This window comes from Dreissena polymorpha, chromosome 9, assembly GCF_020536995.1.
Source record: "Dreissena polymorpha isolate Duluth1 chromosome 9, UMN_Dpol_1.0, whole genome shotgun sequence".
NCBI classification, from domain to species: Eukaryota; Metazoa; Mollusca; class Bivalvia; order Myida; family Dreissenidae; genus Dreissena; species Dreissena polymorpha.
In genome coordinates, this window is record NC_068363.1 from 35,673,822 (window position 1) to 35,699,629 (window position 25,808).

Genomic DNA, 25,808 nt, shown 5'->3' on the forward strand with positions numbered 1-25,808 from the left:
CAACATTTTATTTATCAAAACATATTTTATTATCAATTTTGAGACCAATGCTAACACTAGAAGAGCTGCTAGCTTTTTTAGAAGGCATTCCTAAATGTTTAAGTGATTGCCATAAAGATTTAGAATCACATTTGTTTTCTTCAAGTACATCAGTAAATAATTTTTCTTAGCAGCATGAATCATATTTGCGGTACTATATTTCAAGTTTTTGAAATTATCATATTTCACATCAGATTTTTCCTGCTTAAATGAACGAAAAGCTTTATCTCTTCGTTTATAGAGTTAAGAATGTCAGATGTAATCCACGGCTCTGTCCGCCTTTTAATTTTAACCTCCTTTACAGGTGCAATATTGTCTAATACTTACAAAAATAAACATTTACAATTTTCCCATGCTACATCAATATCAGGCAATATCACATTTCATAACACTACTCCAGTCTGTAGATAATAAACTTTACTGAAAATTGTCTTTATTGTAATGTTTCAAAGTTCTTGTTTACACAGTGTTATGTTTACCAACGAAACTTCTTGAAATTTTCCTAGTACAATAAACTGGCAAATGATCACTTATAGTAATGTCAAGCACACCTCTTTGAGAAATTTTATCACAGTCCGAGGCTAAAATGAGATCAATAATTGTAGTGGTTGATCTACAAATATACTCTCAAGGTTACAATATCTCATAATAAGTATACTTTTCCCCTCAACTGAACTCAAGATATAATGAGAAATAAGTTTTGACTAAATAATGTGATGATGTGCAAAAAATGTGACTTCATTAGTGTTTACCGTATTTCACTAAAGCGATATTAAGAAAAACTGCTCCGCTCCTGACAGCAATGTTTTTAAACAGGCCGGAATTATTTTCGAACTGACTATTATTAGAAAAAAATATTCTCAGGAAACCTAATGATAATTAGGGAATATTAAAATATCGAGTGTTATGCCCTTACCATATTAGGAAAACTGCCACGCACCCTTACTGCCGTGTTTTTCAACAACCCAGACCCGTTTTCAAACTCAGCTGACTTTCATTAGATCAAATGTAAATGCGCAAATGTATTGATAATTAGGCACACAACGTACGATTTGTTGAATTTGAATTAAAACCCTATGATCTGATTTTAAACGCCTCAATTGCCAACTCGATCAAGATATCATTTTAACAAATGTTCTTCCGAGTTTCATGAACATTGGGCATTAGATGTGACTCTACAGACTCTGAGACAAATGGTGCATACCCTACGATGGATTGACAAGCTCTACATAAGTATGTTATGCTAAAGTGAGCTTTTATGGAATGTGTTTTCAATGTCTTACAAAGTCGAACAGTTAAAAACACGTGCAATTATGATAAATTACTCTCAGGTTATCTTTAAACGAGATATAACCTATTACACATCCCAATTAACATATGTTTTCGAAATGTTCGTGAGCATAAATTTTATTTCTTTGCCTTCCTACCTAATATTAATTTAAACGGTGTAAATATATTTTTTTCGTTGTTTTAACTTCATGAAAAATCCTCGAAAATGGCATAAAATATACAGCCTATTTAGATCATGACCAAAAATAAGTGTGGTATAGAGGTATGTTTCTACAACGAACGCCGCCATTTAATCCCAAAAAAAAATATAAAAATAGTTTTATAGACAATGATAGCACTTTTTAATTCAATCACCGTTAATTCCATTCAAGTTTACATATGATACAAATTACTTGGTGTGTTTTATCCTTCATTGTTTTGGGAGTATCTGTAAAAATGATGACGTTGCATGATAACGTCCTAATTTGTTTACGTGTGTCCATACGAAATCAGACTACGAAGTACCACATTGAAGTCATTAATTGAATCTTGTTTAAAATAAATTAAATTTAACGTTCATTTGAAGTACTTTGTGATATATAATAAAAGTAATAGTACACTCGTGACTTGCACTCTGCCTGTCGTATGGTACGGCATGGCACAAGTCACTCGACAGAAATGTTCTCTTCGAACAATCGGCAAACTTGACTAGATTACACTAGACACATGCTACTAGTAAGTGAAAGAATATCAACGAACTTAAAAAAAACTGTGCATGTAATTAATACAACTTTGACTTTTGCAAATATTTAAAAAGTGAAACAAAGTGACATATGCGGCTGTAAATAAGTTATTTTACTATAAAAGGTCAGAAAGTGTATTTTTCGTTATTAAATTGTTCTCCGTTGGTTCTATTTCATGTCTGTCTGAACATTTACATAAATGCTCCACTCGTGTCACGATTTTGATAAGAGTCGTGAAGAGAAGATTACCATTGCTGCTCCTGTTTTAAAACCCTCGATGTACAAATATCGTTGGCTCAGAATAAAAAATAATAAAGAAAGCTTACACTAAATAGCATTATTTCAGGATTTAAATGCTCTTTTGTGATAATTTAAATATTTGATTATTTATTTGTGTTAATATAGTTGTTTTGTTGTTAATTTTTATTGTACCAAACTAAACCCATTGCCTTTTGTAATTATTTGTAGAAAGTAACGATCAAACGATATTAGGAATGTAATATACCTGTCATGCGGACAATCTTTGTTTGTATGTCCAATTAAAGAATTGAGAGAATTACTTTAAAATCGCCATTCTACATATATGAACACGTAGTTTTAATTTCACTGCTAGAACAAATTGATAAGGGATCGCTGACTCGTCGCTGACTCGTTGGTGATTTGTGCTAACGTGCAGCCATCTTGAATGGACATTAGACCAAAATGGAAATAATTAAACTAATACAATATATAGGTAAGTATTCTTTATAAATAATTATTGATGTAAAATAAACACTTCAGATGTGCAGGAAATATGCGTATTGACATAACATATTTTGTTACAATTAATTGTGTTTGTCTCTTGTATAGAACTATGTCAACATAAGGAGCTATGTTAACTCAAACGTGATTCATAAGACCTGGTTCGATAGAAATACTTGATACGCATTTAAAAGTGTGTGTGTATTGAATGAATGCAGTGCTATATGGCATACAGCCTTAACTTATGTGACAATAAAAAAGTATCTATCATATCTAAAAAAAATATTTTTACATCATAATGTTTGCATTAAATAACTTCGAACAGTTATAGAAATGAGTTCATTTAAATAAAACTCAATTCTTTAAAAAAATAGATTTTTTTTACACCTAATATGTCACGTTGGTATCGACTAATTAATGTATTTATATATAATGTTTAATGCTGAATTTAAAACACTTGTATAGACAGTATTCTCTTTATTGTATGCATTATGTTATTTGCACCGTTATGTTATTGGCCACGTACTATATTCTATGTATATATCTGTAGATTGGTTTTAATGTATAACCAGGATCTTACTCGTTATAAAAGAAAATTCACATCATATAATTTAGACAGGTAATATGTTACATGTGCTTCACCGTCGTTGATTTTAAAAGATATATACATGTAAGTAGCTTGGGAAAGCACGCGTCTCTAAAAAAAATAGACATAAAACATTGCAAAAAGGGGTTTGTATTTATCTATTCTTGATTTGCTTTGAGTAACGTTTCAATAATTTAACTTATAAAAAGCATATAAAACAACATGATCACACAGCGTTATATATTGTGACAAGGATTTTGTTCTTGAATTTTAAAAAGTAAAAAAGGTAGAAAATAATAAAGATCAATACAATTGGTTAAACATCGGTCAGTCAAATCAGATAGCATGACTGAATTACATGTATATCCACACTTTCGTAAAACCAGTATTTTTCTCTTATCGAAAACTTGATCTATATTGCAGACATGCAGTTTTCATTAAAGAGACACACATACGGAGTGTATAAGTATTCATTGGAAAGTCTTGTTAAAGTATTTGAAACAGAAAGTATAAACCACAGTATTACATGAACCCAAACCCATTTAATTGCTTATATTTTGCACAGGCGACCTTGCCACAAATGTGTATTAATGTTTTATCCATTATATAAAGCGGATACATATTTTCTTTGATCATTTTGTTAGTGTAAATGAAAAATAAATATATTTATACAATGTGATTGATTTGAACCAATGAACTTGAAGATGTTAGATTAAATCTTTTTAATACAGCGATCTGTTGTAGAGCACTTTATAGCAAATGTGTGCATGTGCGCGCGTATATACCGTTTTAAAACCTTGAATTTCTAACGATGAATGCGAAGTTTGTTTTACATTAAGGCGTTTTTCTAGAATGAGTTCTAATTACATAACGCAATCCCCTATTTTTAACAGATATCTTAATAAACCTTATCACGACGTTACAGATAAGTTCTCATCAAAAGCGACTAATTCGGATTAATTAACGAAAAACAACACAACGATATTGTTGAATTTTTTTAAGAGTTACCTAGGTCCCGTTTTACCTCAAGCTTTTAAACACATCGTATTCATTATCGCTAAATATTTAATTAAACAGTTTCCTAGTAAATGAGTAAACAGACACCACGCATTAAATAAACGTGTATCGTGTGCTTATATGTTTTCGTGTTTAGCCTATTAAGACGGTAATCTAGATTTTAACGTATTCAAAATTTAACATACACAACTTTATCACTCTGTAAAGTCACAAATCAATTTAATAGTTACATAAAGTGATCTTGATGTAATTTTTTCTCATTGTGTATTGGCAGTCTCTCCAAACGTTTTGCGCGTTTGGGCGCTAAACTACGACATTTAGGTCAAAATCAAAACATCATAGTTGTTAAATACGCGATAGCTTATATCGAAAGTATCCGAGGTAAAGCGGCGTAGCATGGCCTATGCATCATGAAAGCATCAACTGTTATTTCAATCACATCATATATCAACTTGTAGTGCCTCTTTGAAATTGCTAATGGTACATAAAAGTGGTCACTGCTGTTTGAGCTGCTAGTACGACGTTTTTGTTTGCTATTTCCTTAACATGTGTTAATCGGGGTCACACGTGATTCGATCTCTGAGAAAACAGGACTAATAGCATGGTCGCAAAGTTTAGATAAGCGTGCGCAGTTTGCACGGATAAGGGACGAACCTTATTTACCTCATTTACCGAAAGACTTCCTTTAAACGAAAAATGCCATAAATACAACGGTTTTCGCCCTTGATTAATGCGCATGGACTGCTGGCTCTATTATTGCTGCACGGTGAGGTAGTTCGTCAAAATTAATCAAACATAACCTGCATTATTATATTTAAAATACCAGTCATAGGAGTACATAAATTTGTGTTTCAGAATAATATACAGCTTGCATGTATAAATATATCACTAAAATAGTGTTTTGATTTCTTTTCAACTCCTGCACAAAATCGCGTGTAAATACTGGAATCTAATTTGAAGAGCTGGATACTGATAATACTGGAAACCATTCTAAAGCGTATTTTATGCTGATATTTTTCACACGTTTAACTTCAGTTGTACATCAGTGCAACATTTAGTACAAAATATGTGGAGAAGTTGATATTGTCAATTTAGTTTTTCATCCATTTCAGTATCTTTTATTTTACTTGCGCCTTCCGTCCAGTGCACCGGTCGAAAGCGTCATGCAGGTACCTTTGTATCCATTCTTGTTTTCTCCATACCGATCTGGTATATGCTTTTATAATGCAATCATTACTAAACATTACCTGAATAAAATTAAAGAATTATTGCCACATATTTTTATCAATTCAACAGAGGACAAAACAAGATAGCAAACACAAACAATATGATTTTGCGTGTTATTTTTATAATGAAATGTTAAATACCCGTTTTAATCCATTATACACAAATAAATTGATTGTTCTGATTATGCTTGAGCTTGTTAAAGTATGTGCATTTAAGACGTCAGTATAGTTTCTAAAACATATTATCAGAATTAATATTGACGAGTCAGTTCCGTAAACATATTTCTGCGCAATATCCCACACTTGATTGCGTTCATTGTTTAATTCGAACACTTAATAGTGTTGTTATGTATTTTAATGTTTGTTTTTTACTCTCCTCCTCTGCATTGGCCACATGTATTTGACAATGGACGTCAATGTACTTTCAAGTTTTCGGTTTTTGATATACACAATCATAGTGCCTAGGTCGTTAACACCATTCTATATATTTTTAGAGCCGACTCACATTGAAAGTCTAGTGGATCGTCAGGTTATCGCAAGTAAGTCGAATGAGTTTCCATTTTGTTCTCTGCGGTCAGTTTAGTATAACTCGTCGTTATTAAAAATAAATAAATTAAAAAATTAATAAATAAAAAAATTAATAAATTAAACAATTAACAAATTAACAAATTAATAAATTAATAAATTAATAAATTCAAAAATTAATAAATTCAAAAATTAATAAAATAAATACATTTATAAAAATCAGAAAATAAATAAATCAATAAATAAAATATCAAATCATTTATGTAATTGTACAATTGAATGTAAACAAATAAGTTCGATAAATGTATAACTGTTCATATATGATTTAAATGGACTGATCTCCATTTACGATATGTTAAACATGTTTCATAGTTAGAAGCGATTTTTCGCTTGTTTAAATATATTGAGTACCTTATGTTTTATATGTTACAATGTTGTTTTTTTTCTAAATTGTCATTTTGAAAATCTGTGAGATAGCCCTTCATAAAAATGTCAAATTCCCATCTGAAAATTGTAAGATTGAAAAGTAAATGCTAAAGGGAGTTGAGTGTTTTGAGCATATATGAATGACAAGTTTAAATGGATAGACGGCATTTGACTTTATATAATTTTAATCCAGACTGGTTAGAATGGACTGCAACTACAGCGTGTTCTGCCAGTTGTGATGGAGGTTTCCAGGAGTCGGACAGAGAATGTTCTACCGGTCATAACAGGGACTGTGAGGCCTACCACGGAGAAAGATCATGGAAGATCGATGTTTGTAATCGAAAGCCATGCAGTCCAAGTAAGTAGTAATTGATATTAGTCGTTATCTTTTGATTACACCCATGTCTAGTTTCTTGTTTGATACACGTGCAAAAAAGGATCTGTGACATATCAGTTATTTGTTTTCAAGGAATTGAATTACATTTACCGACAATAATAATTATAAACGTAATTGAAACATTGCACGCCACATGTTTTCTATAGAAAAGTAGTAAATCAATCAGACTACGAAAGGACATTTAGTAATCAAATAATTCCAGTGCGTATTTGACACACATTTGAAAATAAAAATTATGCAAATTATTCTGTAGAAACCAATGAAATATGGATATAATGTAGTAAAACCCTGTGCAATTCCTGTAGTCTGAATAGCTTATGTCTACGATTTAAATGCCACATTTTGCAGAAGTGTCAATACACAATTGCAATAATGTATGTTAAAACACTTAAAATGATAAACAACAGTAAGAACCATTAACATAAATCTTTTGTGAAGTGTCCTCACCACTTTACAGACATATACATTGTAATTAATATGTTGCACGTCGTTAACAGAGGTGAAAGACATCGTCATGTTTAATGATTTTATTTCTCTTTGTAGAAATCACACATTGCCATGAATGATCAGCGTTTATTGCAAATGTGTTGTTCGTTGTAAGTTAGAAAAAAAAGCCTTGACGAAAGTCCCAACCCACTAGAATTAGCGAATAACCGTATATTATACACATTAGCGGATGATGGTGTTCGTTGATGTTACAACATCAATGCGATTTCAACGTCGTAATGTTCCAGACGACATATATAGCATATTTCCATGTTATAGTGTCCGCGTATCAAAAGATGTTTCTGACCAGAAAACGAAAGTAGAGATACACGTTTGGTTTTCCCCACTCGACATAGTAGAACTAAACTTGGATAACATTTAATTTATTGAATTGATTAAAAAAGGAGACAAAATGTATTATTGGAAGCTCTTTTTACAGCACTTATTTTCTTACATCATCTTGATGATTTTATCATGTGGAGTAGTTGTGCTTTAAAATTACCCTATTTTATTGTATTTTGAGTGACAAAGATTCGCATTAAACAACACCAGAAAACTGTTCTTAATAGCAAGTTTCATATCCATCTTATAGACGCGGAATGTAGAATTACAAATGTCCGTCAGTTCCGCCGTCCGTCCTACCGTCTGTTTGATTTTTTATCACGCGTTACTGCATTTGTATTGACACTATTATGCTTAAGTTTAAATACAATATTAACCAGCGATAGAAGTGTGCCTATCTATATTGTGTGCGGTCTTACCTACTTTACATCACTGGTGGCCTTTTCAGCAAAAATCTTTGCTGCTTAAGGGATTATTCTTTTCAAACATGTTGATGAGCATGTCAAACTGTTCACGTCATTGTTTGGGCTCAAAATTAGGGCTTTAATTTTTATAAACCAACATGTTTAATGAGCGTAAGAGTAAATAACTTTGAAAACCTGAATGTCAATAAGCGCACCAAAGTAATTTGGATTTTTTTACACTAAGTTCATTATAAGGCAAAAGTGAAATAGGGGCTGCTAACTTGTTATGAACATAAATGCACAAAAATAAATATACATTTTATTAATCGGAATATCAATAATACGTACACGTAAGTGAAACAAACGCAGTTTAAACTTTTGACTCCATTCTTATTGGTGAAAGTTACTTATGTTAAATATAAATGAATGTCTTTCATTTCAGCCTGGTCCGAGTGGGGTCCACTGTCCTCGTGCCCTAAAACGTGCGGCACCGGTGTTGAAATTAGACGCAGGAACTGTTCCAGTGGTCACTACAGTGACTGTGCGGGACAGTCGTACGAACTGCAACCCTGTAAACTCGCTGACTGTAGTAAGTTTTGTGTGGGTTAATGTGCATGTTGTCTTACGATCTTCAACCCTGTCATATTGTCGACTGTAGTAAGTTTCTTTGGTGTTTATTTGAAGAATTTATTTTTACATTTGATCATGAATGTCAAGGCATTTTATTTTATGCTTTCCGGTGGTTTAAAGAGAAATATCAGTGAATTAAAACTGATAACTTCACTGTTTCAAACAGTGAAAATTATCAGTGAAAATTATCGATAAGTTTCACTGTTAACTGTGAAAGGACGTCATTTTGTGACAAAATGACGTCATTATCCCAGCTAAAATTCTTTAGTTAAACTCTTTAACAAGTATATAAACTGTGAAAAAAAGCATAAAATAAAAAGAAAATGTGTTGGATTCGGTGTAATATCGATTTTAATTCACTCGCGATCATAGAAAAAATATATTTTCTATGATCACTCGTGAATTAAAATCGATAATCCACCAAACCCAACAAATATCCTCTATTTAATCCATCTCTTGGTAACGATTTCATTGACTACCAATGTTCTTTAAGTTTAGGTACCCTTTAGAAATGTATTTATTTATAATTTACTGATTGATTGTTTGACACTTATTTTATGTTGTTATGTACACATGCATTTTCGAATTGTTTTTCAGTAATAACAACTACGACATTAAGTCACAAGACAACACAAACACCACCATGTAAGGATTTGGTAAAATTATACATATGTGCGTAATGTTTTGCATTAAAAATTGTCTTTGAATTGATTGAAACTAAATCATTATAACATCTTTATCTGTAATTATGTCAAGTGCCTTTACCTAGTTAGTGATAAGACACGGTATTTTGTGTAATTCTGTTATGTTATTTCTGTTAAGTAAGATACAAGGATGAGCATTGCATTTTGCATATTGTAAATAATTTGTCTAACTATCTTAGTATTTGTTTGTTCGCTTACGCCACTAATTAGACTTTAAAGAATTTATTATAGAAGGTCATTCAATTTTAAGAAAATGAAGTAATAGTTAAAGGATAACACAATTCTTGTATCGAAGGGAAATGCTTTTTTTAAACAATATGTTACATGGATAATATAGCTTTCATGTTATAATCCCTTGTGAGTTTAATTTCTACTGCTTCCGTTAAAGTTGTTTAACCGTAATAATAATGGAATAATCATGGATAAAATCGTGCACTTAGATATCGTGTAGATAGTTCTGGGCTGATTAAGTAATATAAACCTAACACAAACTGTAACATATTTTACTGTAATTATACTCTTAGGAAGTTAGATATCAATCGTCATCAATAACATGTGATTAAGAGAATGTATGTAGTATAATACAGTATTGTGACCTTGGCTTTGGAGATTTACGCTTTTCAAACATGCTTAACGAGTATCTTGCTGTGTCATATTTGTTCTCCAAACGGTCAAGTACCCAGTTGAAACGACTTATTCCTTTACATTCTTTACATGCTATGAAACACTCCAGTCCATGTGTTTTGCACGAACATCGCTTGTTGGAACAGTCTTAATTGCACTACCATTTAATAACTGTTTGTAAGTAGATTTTGCTTGGCATGATTCATGTCTGTTTTGACTGGAATATCAATTCAACGTCTATGCTTAAAATATTTGATCTTGTTCAGGCAATCACGTTCAATGGTATATTTGAAGACGGGTGCGAAAGCAGTTGAATTTTGCGGAGTCGGGCTCCGGTAGTTGGGTATTATTTCTAGAATTCAAAGTGCTAACTGCATTTTCAGTAAGATCTCGAAGACATAAACTGTTCAAATAGTGCCACAATAATCCTTTCACCGACGAGTGTCACACGTTCTTGGTTGCTACGCTGTAGAAAGTGTTAAGCTCACTCGGTAGCGCATCAATATCTTAACTTTTTTTCAAAGTCATTACCTTTCAAACTCAAATGTGCGAAATCTTGTATCACATCCAATGAGGACATGCACAGCCGAAAGTATATTTTAGTGTTATGTGCATACCAAGAACCCGTTGGTTTTTATAATGCTTTATACTCTAACCTTTTGATTTGGCTGAGCGTGTTTTGTCTAGTTGGACGACTATGGTATTGTCCTTAAGTACAGCATGAAAGCATACAAACACCAAGTCTGTTTCCACCGATAAGTATCGTTATTTTTCGAGAGACAGACACGTGGGCTGTTTTAACGATATGCACATCAACAGCATATGTAAACTGTATTAAATCACATTCAGTGCTTGAAGAGTGGCACCCAGAAGATTAAGGAATTTCTGTTAGTTTGCACTTTTCGCCACAAAATGTCGATAAAGATTGAGAAAAACATATTAGCTATATCAGTAGCATATGCATTATCTGCGGCGGCCACTAGCAGAGTTGCATACTAAAAAGTACTACTTTATTCCAGTCTAGAAGAATACTGTGCGTTTAATTGTACATACATGTACATGTACTCATCTGCACCATTTATCCATCATACATTTATTATGACATTTCAGATCTTAAAAATTGATGCCTCCACTCAAACTGTCTTGATGAGCATTAATATCACCCGTTCAAGTTAAAACAATTCAACTGTCTTACAGTTCATGAGATGCAGGCAATCTTTGTTACCTATGTCTGTATTGATTTAGAGATTTTTTTATTCTGTTGAATTGCTTGATATGAAGTGTCGGTAAGTGCGTTAATGAAATAATTTGCTATATCACAAACGGACATTGAAAGTAACAACTGGACACTTTGCTCTTCCGACACACCCGTTCTCGTGGTATACTTCTAATGGATTTTTAATTCTTATATGTGTCTGCTTCATTATCCCATCTGTCGATAGCCCAACCACATAGAATTAAATTCTTGAAAACCATTTATAATGCTTCCATATATATTACCGAATGTGTTTCTTTTAGTTCAATCATTTGTTAAAGGAAGTGATAAGCTGGCCTCATATATAGATTATTGCCGGTTACCGGTTGTCCCCAGATATGTCAGCATTCGCTCGATAACCTTGATGTGTAATACCCTCATGCAAGTTGCATCGGTTTCAATAAATCATTTGAGGGTTTCAATCATCTTTGCACAAATATTTATTGTGACATGTCCAAACACGAGTTGATCTTTACACACATGACGATGTCTGTTTGTAAATAAATATTCGGACCCTCGGCTACATTAGTTAGGTTGTCTCTGGGCATGTTATGTAGTAGCATTTCATTAAATTATACGTTGGGATTATTCAAAGAGTCTTGCATGTGTGTGTCTACTTATTAATGGGCTACATTACAACCGTTATCAATTCCTGTTGCAATTTGTTTTAAACAGTTTCTGTCTGGGCCATATAAAAAATTATAATTACACAAAAATGTGTAAGCTTTGATCTGTTTCATTCAAAATTCAATGGATTTTGTTTTGTGCTTCTCCATTTGTGTTTGTGTGTAGATAAATTCGTTCAATTGTCTGTATTTTATTATTTACTATTCTCATTTGACAATTCAACTTCAGCGGTGCAACTGTTCAAAGATCTTTTTGTTTAATTGACAGGCGATTCTGTATAACTCACGTACATCTGCTTAATATAGGTAATTCAATATAAGTACGCCCTTAAAAAACACGGAGCAGAATTCTTTTTACAGCTCAACGACGTCTACTTTATGTATATTGTATGTAATGTAATATAGCGTGTAGGAAATTAGTCATTACTCTAGCGGAAGTTTAAAAGAGTGTATTTCTCTACTTATGAGATTTCTGACAATTATCATTTCTTTATATTGACAATACTCTTAAGGGAATGTCGTTCAGTGCGGCACACGGATTAAACATGTGTATCATACAAATTATCACCGATGATGGTGTGCAGCACGTTTCTTAAAGATACACATATTTACGTCGTTTCGAGTCTGTCGACTTTTCTTTGATAAGTTGAGTACTGTGGACTATTCTTATCAAGTCCATTAATTAATCAGTGCATACGTCCCCGTTTGTATAAAGAGACGAATTTAATCCCTCGTTGAATGAACTTTTCTAGCAATATTCTTACAGCCTGGTCCGAATGGCAGAATGTGATCCCATGTTCCACAACATGTGGTCCTGGGTTTGTAGAACGAAAGCGAAATTGCTCCTCTGGAAACAACGACGAATGCCCCGGGTATTATTTCGAAGTCACCGTTTGCAACAAACGGGCCTGTGACGGTGATTATTAACATTCAGTTCAATTCGTACCACACTCTTTAAAGTTTTTTATTTTCATCCTTGTGACAAAACACGTAATTCGACAATTTGTCTTTAATATTTACGGTTACAACGCGGTCTATGAAGTAAATAATGATAACTGTTAGTTTACAGCGAGAAACATGCACGATGAAAAATGCATAGGTATATTGTATTTGATTTCGAAGGTACTTGTGACTTTTATCTTCTCCGAAAAAGATAAAATATATTTCAGTTTTATTATTCCATGATGTTCCAGCACCGAGATATATGTTTGAGACTTTGTATGATCATTATTCGTTTAAACGTGTTCCTATTGAATGATGTAGTCTAAACATGTATATGATAATAGATATACAATATAAAGTTTAAATATTTCATATGTATTATTGGACCCATCTTTTTGTAACTTCAATTTTAAAAATCTAGCAATGAAAAGTTTCTGTTTAGCCAATGTAGATATACTTATGCCAAATATATTATATCTGGAGAAATATTAATGTAACTGCCAATTCCTTTATTTAGGGCAAGCGATCCATTGTACAAGACAGGATAATATTGACAACACTACATTAACTTAACAGTGTTGATATTTTGGGTCGCATTGAAGCTTTAATCCGGTAAAAGATGCATTCCGAACCGAACGTATAGCCCTGAACGTACTAAAACGTGTTAATATTCATTAAACTCATCGTATCGCTTACACATTAAACTGCGATGAAAGAAAATACAAATGCAATTTAATTTATTTTAATACACAATTGTTCAATAACACAAGACTTATTTTTTAAGTGACATATTCACAGATTTTGTCATTTATCGAAGTTTGTCATTAAATGCTTAAATTTGATAATTGTAAAAATCGGAACTCCACATTTCCAGTATAAAAAAGAATAACATTAAAGCAAGATAAATGTTATTCACACACAGGCTCGAAACACTGACCCTAGGGGTAAAAGATTAACGCCGAGACCACTCGGCCATCAATGCTCATATAAATGAGAATGTATGTTATACTTTTTATTATCCATCCACATACAGAAACAACAACAACAATGTAACGATAACAACAGAACTCTCATAATTATGCGTTTGTAACGCATCATAATTTTATCAATTTCTTATGATGAGTATTGGTAAAAGTACATGTATCGTCAGTATGAGTCTCCGTCATTACTCTTTTGGATGAACATTATTCATTTACTTTTTGAATTCATGGCAAAAAGTTTGAAATTTCTCATTCTTTCGAACTGTGAAGATGTCCCTTTAAATACAAATATAGCTCAATCTCTTCTTATTTATAAGATAAAACCAGTATGTTGAAGTATATATTGTTCATATAATTATTTATCAAATCCCATTTGATTTAGAGGATTTTATGATGGGGTTATGTCTTAGTTGATGGCGCGTGGAACGATTGGTCCACGTGGTCAGATTGTACTCACACTTGTGCGGGAGGGAAGAGGTCGAGAACTCGAGTTTGCCTGTATGGGCCTGACTTTGCCCGTGGTCTACCGTGTCCGGGAGGCACACTGGAGTTGCAGGAATGTGGGTTGATAGAATGTCCAGGTAGTCATTTTTTTCGATTTTTTTTCTCGCAAATTACTGACTTGAATAAGAAAATAGTAACTGAGCGCATAAATAATTATATTGCTGTCAGTGTATTCGTGCATGTAGATGATTATTTAAATGGTTGGTGAAACCGAATCGTTATATGCATTAATTCTTGTTTTTTGAAAATCGGTTTTTAGACAGTTGTTAAATAAAAAATATTTTATATGTCCATAGACATAAATATGAAATGAAATGTTAAGCTTAAAATGGGTTATTTCGCTATTTTCTTTGTAAATGGCACTGTTTTAAATCAACGAATTTCAAATGTCATGTTCCCTCTTTATCCATAAAATGTTCATCCACAACGGTTGTGTTTAATCCCCTTAAAGTTGATGGCATTTGGTCTTCCTGGTATCCATGGAGTCAGTGCACGGTCACATGCGGCACGGGTCGAGCTGTTCGAAACCGCACGTGCAGTTTCTATACCCGCTATCCGGACACGCCGCATGGTGATGATTGCGATGGGGATCAAGCTCAAGCAAAATATTGCAACACACAACTGTGTCCAGGTTAGCCGTATATTTATAATATTTTATGCACACATAAAATATTTTATGTCATTGTACGATTTCTTAATTGTTGAACATTATATTGGTTCAAGCCTTATATTTAATTACTTGTGTATAACCTCAGTGTGGGGTCACATGGGCTCTTTTGACCAATCAAATTCAGTGTTGGCCATTGTGGCCCTTTGTATCCTTTTAGACTAACGAGGAATCCAATATGGTCGAAATTAACAATTACGCTCTTAGGCGATACTTCCAAGGATTAATTTTAATAGGATATGATGCCGTTTCATTCCGTTTATGTGAAGGATAATCTCTCGTTGTACGAAGACTTACACCAATGGTGTTATCCCGTGTGATACTAAGTTTAAAGGGCAGTTGAACGAGTACACATGCTTATCACTATCAGTGCCGTGTGCAGAAAACTTTGCGACGTATACGCAGTCTACCGTGAAAGGTTTCCAAGATGGCGGCGCCCACAGCGTAATTAGCGCATATCGCCAGTCACTTTTTTTAATGCTGATCAGCTACACAGTTGTCGCTGCCCTGTATCAGTCATACTGATTCAGTTCAGATAAGTATTCAAATATCGTGTTAACATTTGTGCCTGACTTTAAGTTCTGGCTGTTTAAATTATTATTTTTTCTGCCTTTTTAAGAATGATGATCAATTCGGGTCAGCTCTATATATCTTGTATATTTATTATTGTCTTATTTAATTTAAAGTTCAGCCTGGGCTTATACTTTATGAATATTTACGACACATTTGTATTGTCAGTTTAGCTGGGTTTCCCACTGTCACATTAACAGATGTCTTCACGTTTTTATGAAATAAACAATGAAACACCCTTTCATTTTAGTCTATATTACCATACCTCATTTATATGGTCAACGTGTGTATTTTAAAATTCTTGTGATGTGTTTTGTTGTGCTATTGTTGTTCATGTTTTCTTTATGGCAATTATTTGGTCGTAATATTTTCATTAACATATCCTTGTTAAGTCTGTAACTACTAAAAACTATAAGTAATTTTAATATTCTTAAAAGCTTCATATTCATATATATATATATATCTTATTTGTATGTGGCGTGGTGTGTCTTATAGTCACAATGTAATTTTAACCTTCCAAGTTTTGTCTTGTAGTCACATCTGGTCAGTCTATTTGTGACTTGTAGTCACAATAGTTCACATAAGGTTATACCCAAGGAGTGTCCGTAAAGGTGACCGGTAGCTGCAGAATCCCCCAGCCCGAGCCAGAGAACAGAAATATCCTTTCACGTATCCTTCAGTTAATGAAAAAGCGTGTCTTTATGATGCCAAAAACTTGCTGAAGTTTCTTTCTACATTTTTATTTATCAAACTATTTTCCATGATTATACTTTCATTAATGCTTCATAAGTGTAATATCTATCAAATTTAATTTTTTTATATCAATTTTATGTACAGGTATATGTTTTGTAAACACATTTTGATTTATATAATTATATACATAGGTGTTTCATCAAATAAGCAAGTTTCAGGTTTCAAGTATTTGTGTACGTATAACATTTGTGCTCATTATAAGCAAGACATATGTATTTGTAACTATCTAAAACACACTCTAGTGTTATTGTCACTAAAAGCCATGCTCGCTATTTAATATACTATCATTTACCGGTATGTGTCTTTATGCACTTAAGTCATGAACAATGTGAATCATATTCACAATCTTGAACTCGTGGGTTATATACTGTATGAATTATAAAAAAGCGGCTCTTCTTAACATTTGATTATGTTTTCGACTCACAGTATATTTTACAATAGGATTTTGGAGACAATTATTTATAATCTCTTTAGCAATATTAATGTAATTTTTGTTATCTGTCATTATATTTTCAAGATAATACCAAGTTTAAATCATTTTAATCATCTGTTCTGTATGCTGCTGGTTTTATAATATATGCACGCTGTTAGTTATCATTTCAGGCCATGCCTACCTCTCAACACCGCAATACAAAGGACCTGTCCGCTGGCTGGCACTTCCTGTACAAGTACTACAAAGGGGCGATAAGGCACGTTCCCAGCCCTTCCTTTGAACACTACATTAACCTGCCTACCTCTCAACACCCCAATACAGAGGACCTGTCCGCTGGCTGGCACTTCCTGTACAAGTACTACAATGGGACGATAAGGCACATTTTCAGCCCTTCCTATCGAACACTACATTAAACCACGAAGGACCAGAACGAACAATTACGGCTAGAAACAGGAAGACTTCACTCTTCAGAACATTGTGTTTTATCTAGTGATCTTCAGTTTTTTAGTTTTATATGTCATACTTATACATTTTTAATGTTATGTCCGATTATAGTTATCAGCTCAGGCTGATACTAATGGTTTAGTTCTCTCCGAAGTAAGTATGTATATGCCTGATTAAAATTTTTTCAGTTTAGACTGATATTGATGTTATAGTTCTCTACGAAGGAACTATTTTTATGCAGGCCTTGATTATATTTTTCAATATTCGGCCTGATTTTGCTTATACCGTTCAGGCTGATATTGTTGTTATAGTTCTCTACGCAGGAACTATGTTTATGAAGGCCTTGCTTATTCATTTTTCAATATTTGGCCTGATTTTGCTTATACCGTTCAGGCTGATATTGTTATTATAGTTCTCTACGCAGAACTATGTTTATGCAGGCCTTGCTTATTTATTTTTCAATATTTGGCCTGATTTTGCTTATACCGTTCAGGCTGATATTGTTATTATAGTTCTCTACGCAGAACAATATTATAGTTCTCTACGCAGAACTATGTTTATGCAGGCCTTGCTTTTATATTTTCCATTATTCAGCCTGATTTTAGTTATACCGTTCAGGCTGATATGGATGTTATAGTTCTCTACGCAGAACTATTTTTATGCAGGCCTTGCTTATTATTATTTTCCAATATTCAGCCTGAGTTTAGTTGGACCGTTCAGGCCGATATTGATATTTTAGTTCTCTACGCAGAACTATGTTTATGCAGGCCTTGCTTATTATTATTTTCCAATATTCAGCCTGATTTTAGTTGGACTGTTCAGGCCGATATTGATATCTTAGTTCTCTACGAAGGAACTATGTTTATGCAGGCTTTGCTTATTATATTTTACAATATTCAGCCTGATTTTAGTTGGACCGTTCAGGCCGATATTGAGATTTTAGTTCTCTACGAAGGAACTATATTTATTCAGGCTGTGCATATATTTTTCTATATTCAAACTGATTTTCAGTATTCCATTCAGGCTGATATTGATGTTATGGTTCTCTACGAAGGAACTATGTTTTATGCAACCCTCGCTTATATTTTTCAGTATTCTTCCTGATTTTAGTTATTCCGTTCAGGACGATATTGAGGATATAGTTCTCTACGAAGGAACTAAATTTATGCATGATTTTAGTTATTCAGTTCAGTCCATGCTTATATTTTTCAATATTCTGCAGGATTTTAGTTATTCAGTTTAGGCTGATATTAATACTATAGTTCTCTACGAAGGAGCTATTTTACCTAAGTTGGGTACCAGATCAGGTCATGCTTGTACTTCTTACATGTTCCGTCTGATTCAGATATCTGGACATGCCATGCATATATTTATCTTTTAATTTCTGCCCAGTCAGGCATCGTTGGGGTTTACACTACCCCTCTAACTAAACTTATTTCTATTTCTTATGACCAAAGTTTTTAACTTATTTTCCCTGTTTTTCTTATTGGTATGTGCCAATTTTACCGTATATGCCAATCTTAACGGGTAGTTATTCTAACATTTCTAGTGTCAACACATCTTTCCCATTATAAACCTGTGTGTTGGCGTATTATACGAATAAAATTGCCTTCTGCCCGATAATCTTCATCTCCCAAAAGATGCTTCTGGGTCTAAGATTTTGAAGCTACTGTTGGGCATATTAGTTTTTCATATCTCTGAGTTAAAGGGAATGTCGCCCCACAGGGATCTGCCACATCCCTATGTAAATAATCATGCTCCACTAAGTCACACCAAATAAGATCAATACGTTTCCTAGGTTTTGTCCTCGAAAGCCATTACATATATATTTTCCATCATAATCCATTACCCTTTTTACTTTGCTTACTCATAAGCGATAATCGTTAGCCCAGTTCTTTCACGTTTTAAATCACGGGCTTGTTACCCGAGCTGTTCCATATGGTTATTCCCACAGATATTCCTCTGGATTATTGGTATTTGTTGTATCTGTCTCTTTAACTGTCTGCCTGTTTACATCTGCAGCCCAATTGTTTATTAAATTTTGATTGGTCGCCCTTTTTCAAGTACATTCCGAATCTTACTTTTGTCAAGGTTTTTCATATTATGTATATATGTTAACTGACAGTTTATTGTTCTAATGGTCTTTTACTCATTTACTGGTACATGTACTTCATGCCAATGCTGGTTGTCTGTCGGTTCCAAACCACAGCTCCATAGTTGTACTACACAGTACATTATTGCTTTCCCTGTTTATGTGTTACAATTATTAATTTGCTTTTGTTGTGTTGCTTGACTGTTTATGTTTAACCAACAGTTTAACCCCGCAGGTAACCTTTTACCTATTACCAAGGTCTGTTATTAAGGCAATGTTTGTCTTTTTTATCTCATTGTCTGATAGTTTAAGAATGCAGTTCCATTGTTTTACTATATGGTTGCTTACTCCTGTATGGGTACATATTTTTACTTTTGTTGTTCTGCTGTACAATCTATGTTTACCTGATAGGTAAAGGGTGCAGATTGTATTTAAAATTTTACCAATACCCTTTATTCAAGCCAATATGTGTTAAATACTTTTCATATGTTGTCTGATGGTTAATGGCAGCCCCTACATTGTTTTACACTGGGTTCATGATATCATACTACTTAACCACTACATTTTAATATTTTGCTTCGTCAGGTTCTTGTACATTTAAGGTTAATCTTATAGTTTAAAGCTGCACATTCATTTTCACCTCTTAACAGGTACCTGTACTTAGTCTTAATTCCAAAATCTGTTGTATACATCTGTTTGGTCATCTTGTTGGTTTAAGGCCGCAGCTCCATTGTATAACATATTATTGTTTACTTTCTTATCGATACAGGGAATTTTTCACCTATAACAAAGGCCTGTAATTAGGGCCATATCTGTTGTATATATCTCCTATGCATGATGGTTTAGGGCCACAGATCCATTGTTTTCCTATATTATTGCCTACTTTTTACAGTTACATCTTTTTTATATTTATTTTCGTTGCTTTGCTTTACAATTTATGTTTACCTGACAGTTTAAGGCTGCAGGTAATCGTATCTTAATAAGGCTGCTGTTTAAGGCAAGTATCTGTTGCTTATATCTCCTATGTTGTCTGGCGGTTTAGTGCTCGGATCGGGGATTATACTATATTATTGATTGCCTACTCTTTTACCGGTACGTTGTCTTATTTTATGGTGTGTTGCTTTGCCGTACAATTTATGTTTACCTGACAGTTTTAGGCTGCAAGCAAACGTTTCACCTTTTAACAAGGCTGTTTATTAAAGCCATTATTTGTTGGATATATCCCCAATGTTGTATGTCAGTTTAAGGCCGCAGATACATGGTTTTTTCTTCATGATTGCTTACTCCTTTAAGTGTGCATCTTCTTACTTTACTTTTGTTGTTTTGCTGTAAAAGTTATGTTTCCCTGACAGTTAAAGGCTGCAGGTAGTCTTTCACCAGTTTTACTAGTGCTTTTACTTTATACAAATATTGGTTGTTTTATGTCTGACTGGTTAAGGTCGCAGCTCCAATTATTTACATATAGGTCTAAGTCAATTTTGTTGACAATTAGGTTAAGCAGTTCTTATTAACACTGCTTTTTTCTGGCAGTGTTTTTCTTATGGAGCATACACATATTAAGTTATGCTTGTTCTAGTGATCGTTGAACACCAATCCTATTGTTTTCAATTAATTTACTTCACTATGTTTTATAACTTGTTATTAATTAGCAGATGGATGATTTAAGCCTAGGGGCTCTTAACAAATCAAAGCTTATAATGCTTATTTGTCCTTAATTTTCACATTACCTGACCTTAATCGTATGGCTACGTTTATATTCATTCAGGGGCACCTACCCCCTTTTCGAATTGCGGTCCTCTCCCGTACTTCATGGGCGGCGGGGTTCCCGTTCCGGTCCCCTTTGTGGCGTGTTTTTACCACCCATTATGCCTTTCTGGAAAGAATCTGTTCTATTTTTATCTTTTTTATGGCATTTTATAATAAATGCCCGTTTTCAATCAACAATATTGTGTTTGTTCTTTCCTTCAAGTCATACGAGTCCGTCCGGTCTATGACCTTTTCATTACCACCGAGGACAATACATAAATAATATTTTATGCACACATAAAATATTTTATGTCATTGTACGATTTCTTAATTGTTGAACATTATATTGGTTCAAGCCTTATATTTAATTACTTGTGTATAACCTCAGTGTGGGGTCACATGGGCTCTTTTGACCAATCAAATTCAGTGTTGGCCATTGTGGCCCTTTGTATCCTTTTAGACTAACGAGGAATCCAATATGGTCGAAATTAACAACCCACCTCCACCCCTTCTCCGCCATAAGGTTTTGACTCCCGTACTATGTATGTTTTTACCTGTGTGTAAAACACATTTGTTTCTTATTTTACTGTTATACGCATCAAATATTTTTCTTTTATACTTATTTTGGGCGTGTTTTTCCCGCCGTCATCACATTCAAATTCATGTTTTTGTATGTGTATATACGCGTGGCGTGTTTTTACCACCCATTATGCCTTTCTGGAAAGAATCTGTTCTATTTTTATCTTTTTTATGGCATTTTATAATAAATGCCCGTTTTCAATCAACAATATTGTGTTTGTTCTTTCCTTCAAGTCATACGAGTCCGTCCGGTCTATGACCTTTTCATTACCACCGAGGACAATACATAAATGATTTGCACGATATAGAAAGAATGTTGTACCAAAGCAATACAATATCAGCCGCATTATAATATAATTATTATTCTCTGTAGTTGCCCTTTTTTGTTTCACTGACATGCTCTTCTTGATTTTCAGTTGATGCACGCTGGTCGACATGGTCTGCTTTCTCCACGTGCAGCCAAACATGCGGCGGAGGACAACGTACGAAAACACGTCGGTGTATTTATGACGAGGTCGCCCCAATCGGTCTTAACTGTACTGGCCAGTCTACCGTAACAGAGAAGTGTAGTACAAACGAGTGTCCAAGTAAGTCAGCAATATTTGAGTAATACTTCACTGAGTATATTCTTCGGTCTTGATGTCTTAGTTATTTGCAAATAAGTTACAGACCATTGTTGATTCTGTCATAACTAAACATTGTTAGAATTATTTGTTAAATACAAATGAGCAAGTATTGCAAAGAACAAGGTACACTTTTTGTGAATGTGTGCATGCGTGAAATGTGTAATGAGTATAATAAATAAAATAGTGTAATATTATTTTGGTGATTGATAGTTTGAAAGGGACAGCGTTTAGTGGGCTTTGATAGTTGACATAATGAACACTGGTATTAAGAACGTTATAGGACCGTGGTGACCATTATAAACCACATGGCCTATCAAATCATAGTATGTAAATATGCTGTGTCGACGATGCTCACTAGAACGGTAAGAACATCATGAAACATACTTGACCATGCAGAAAACATGGTCTTTTAAAGACCAACAAAGGTCTGAGAAACATGGATAGCATTGTTTCAAATATGGTATATCAGGTTTATCTCATAGGGACATACACATGTAACATTTAGAATTTCGAATTTCAGTTGACGGTGTTATTCAACCCTGGAATTCCTGGACCTTTTGCTCCGCGAGCTGTGGTGGAGGTGTCCACACTCGAACACGGGACTGCTACTTCCCTCAAAACAGACCTCATGGGGCTGACTGCTCAGTGCCACTAAATGAGACGGCGCCATGTAACGTGCAGTCTTGCCCTAGTGAGTCCTTCCATAACTGATTTATTATAAGAGGTATTATAATAGGTAAACTTTAATCGTTTAAGGCAATTTATTGAATTGTATATGGTAAAATGGGGAGTATTATATTTATAATTGTGTTTTTCTGATTGTAGCCACCACAACAACACCGCCAAAAACAACGCTACCGACCGGTGAGTTAATTAGTACCCTGGTGTACTCAGAGGGGTTTAAATATTCATAGTATTTAATTATAAAACCAAATCAAGTCATTGAATCTGCATTAAATAATGACAGCAATAGCCATGAAAGAAAGAAAAACTCAGTCAATTTATTCTACGCCACGAAAGATGTTACCACGAAAATTATAACCGCAACACATAAGTACAAGCTCTGCCATTGTTTGCTCAATAGATGTAACTTTGTTCGCATTAAATTCGATTACAATTATTGAAAAACAAATATATATATGCTCTTAAATATGCATTTTTTGCATCTTTTGACAATTAAAAAACCTGAAAATTATAAAGCGTTACACAATGGTATAATTTGGAAAGTTCTCTTGTTATCGTTATATTTTTTGACAATACAAGGATTACTTATAAACAGTATAAAATACGTTCTGTTACATGTCATCATGGATGGCTAAGTGGTTTAAGCGCTAGTATTTTACTTCAAAGGTGAGTGGTGCGAGCCCAGGTGTTGATTTGTTTTCTTAATTCAACTTTATTTTTGTTGTAAATCTTTAGATTCGATGTTAACACTATCTATTTAAAGCATTTAACGACAACCTTAAAAATATACCAATATCTGTGAAAATGTCAGTTTAACCGGTTGCTATGGTTTCATATACAAAATATGTAGCCACATGCGTTCATGATCGTTCAAGCCATGGTTAATGAGTTTATGATGTATTTATGAATTTGCATAAACGAGCTTGACATGAACGGTTAATTAAATTCCCTTAATGTCAAGGCAAATACGGAATTAGTAATGTTTTTCAATTATGACATTTCATATAAGCATCACTATATCGAGGAAAATGATTTTTTTTGCTCTGCCTGCTTGCACAAATATCGCGTTGCAAACCGCAGCTGATGGCCACTGGTCAAACTGGACCTCATGGACGGTGTGCACGCTAACCTGTGGGGGCGGGCAACAGTATCGAGAGAGGCAGTGTACCTACCCCGACAACACCTTGCATGGACAATACTGCCCGGGGCCCAAAAATCAAACGCAGGTGTGCAATTCCCGGAATTGTCCAGGTATGGTTTGCACTTAAATAAAATGCATATCGATGCATGGTTAGTTTCTTGATGAAAATACAAAATCTTGTTGACATAATTTTTATCAATGCATTGTTAAATTTGACCCTTATGTTCATTTCAGTGGACGGCATTTGGACCCAGTGGTCCGCTTATTCCAAATGTTCTGTTTCTTGCGCAAGTGGTTTCCAAACCAGGACAAGACAGTGCCAGTTCGATCCAAGGTATGAAACATATCAATATATAAATATTTTTCGTTTTGCAACATACTTATTTTCATGTTATCGATAATGCCATTCGAACCACTGTGAACCAAATGTTTTATTTCGTTTACCGTCTTTAAGGTATGACAGAGGCAATAGCTGTCCAGGAAATGATACATCTACTCAGTTATGTGACAATGGGCATTGTCCTGGTGATTATATTTTATTAAAAACGTTATGATGCTGTTCGCTGCCAAGATACATAATTTAGTATTAATAAGATGCAGTTCATTGCGGCGCTTGCTTATAACTTTTTTCGAACCATGTGTCCACTTAAGTTCATAATATATTAATTACTGCACAATTATAAAAAATTACTAAATGTTTCATGCAAGGTCAACTTTGACACTGTTTGAATAGATTTACATTGGATTCATTGTAAAAATCATTTATAGGCAATGTTTTTCAAAATTTTTGATTTATCTTATTTTCTTGTCTTTCACTCAGTTGACGGTGTGTTCGAAAACTGGAGCACGTGGAGCGCTTGTCCGGTCACGTGCGGAGGAGGAATACAAGATCGCGTGCGCGTCTGTCATTTCCCACCTAACGTTCCCCATGGTTTGGCCTGTTTGGGAATCTCACACGAAAACCAGACATGTGGAAATTCAGATTGCCCAGGTGTGACAATATCGTATTGTTTGTTATTTTAAATTAAATAATTTAGGTGTATTAAGTTCGCGTTTCAGAATCAATACATTTTATAAGTTATTTACATCTTACATAGTTTTTTTTTCTTTTTCAAAAGGACTACCAACCTTCTAAAAACTATCCGTAAACAATTAATTGAATTTAACGAGATCTTAAACATATATCATGTCTCAGAATCTAATTGCTTTGTAACCCAGAATATAACTGTTTGCCAATTTATTTTCAATTTGTACCGTTGAATGTTGATATATTTTGTTACTAAGTCGATGGAGTATTAACGGAATGGTCACAGTGGGCCGACTGCACCCTAACCTGCGGAGGCGGCTATATGATTAGGAATAGGACATGCTATTTTCCACCCGACAAACCACACGGCCATGACTGCGTTGGAAACCTAAATTTTGCCAAAGCCTGCGCCTCTCATGCATGTCCAGGTATCACGCACATCTATCGTTTTTTTTTTATGCAACCTATGAACAGATTAGGTATTAATAGTATTGGTGTTTCAATTTAGCTGGTACCTTTGAAGTGTATAATTAACATAAAAAACACACACACGGTGAAAAAGCTCAAAAACTATATTTCA

At 33.8% G+C, this 25,808-nt stretch overlaps 2 protein-coding genes and 2 long non-coding RNA genes across 5 annotated transcripts in view; 3 read left to right on the forward strand and 1 right to left on the reverse strand.

Moving 5' to 3' along the window:
- Window positions 1-25,808, forward strand: part of LOC127845248 (uncharacterized) — a 119,957-nt gene that overhangs the window by 39,231 nt on the left and 54,918 nt on the right. The gene's annotated exons all lie outside the window — the stretch shown is intronic.
- LOC127845243 (splicing factor 3B subunit 3-like) overlaps window positions 1-25,808 on the reverse strand; it is a 179,385-nt gene that overhangs the window by 34,917 nt on the left and 118,660 nt on the right. The window lies entirely within an intron of this gene.
- Window positions 15,119-21,959, forward strand: LOC127845249 (uncharacterized). The gene is made up of 2 exons (XR_008033143.1): window positions 15,119-16,629; window positions 17,060-21,959. It is a non-coding gene; the product is annotated as an uncharacterized LOC127845249 (long non-coding RNA).
- On the forward strand, window positions 24,144-25,650 carry LOC127845247 (uncharacterized). The gene is made up of 5 exons (XM_052376062.1): window positions 24,144-24,311; window positions 24,436-24,535; window positions 24,656-24,726; window positions 25,022-25,192; window positions 25,486-25,650. Exons 1-5 carry the CDS (start codon window positions 24,249-24,251, stop codon window positions 25,498-25,500), a joined length of 420 nt encoding a protein of 139 aa, XP_052232022.1. The 5' UTR covers window positions 24,144-24,248; the 3' UTR covers window positions 25,501-25,650.

Bases quoted from the DNA above. Each gene is read 5' to 3' on its own strand.
- LOC127845247 (XM_052376062.1), top strand. From the start codon at position 24,249: ATGGACAATACTGCCCGGGGCCCAAAAATCAAACGCAGGTGTGCAATT. The intron at 24,312-24,435 runs GTATGGTTTGCA...TGTTCATTTCAG, and splicing joins CAATTCCCGGAATTGTCCAG to TGGACGGCATTTGGACCCAG. The intron at 24,727-25,021 runs GTGATTATATTT...TCTTTCACTCAG, and splicing joins TGACAATGGGCATTGTCCTG to TTGACGGTGTGTTCGAAAAC.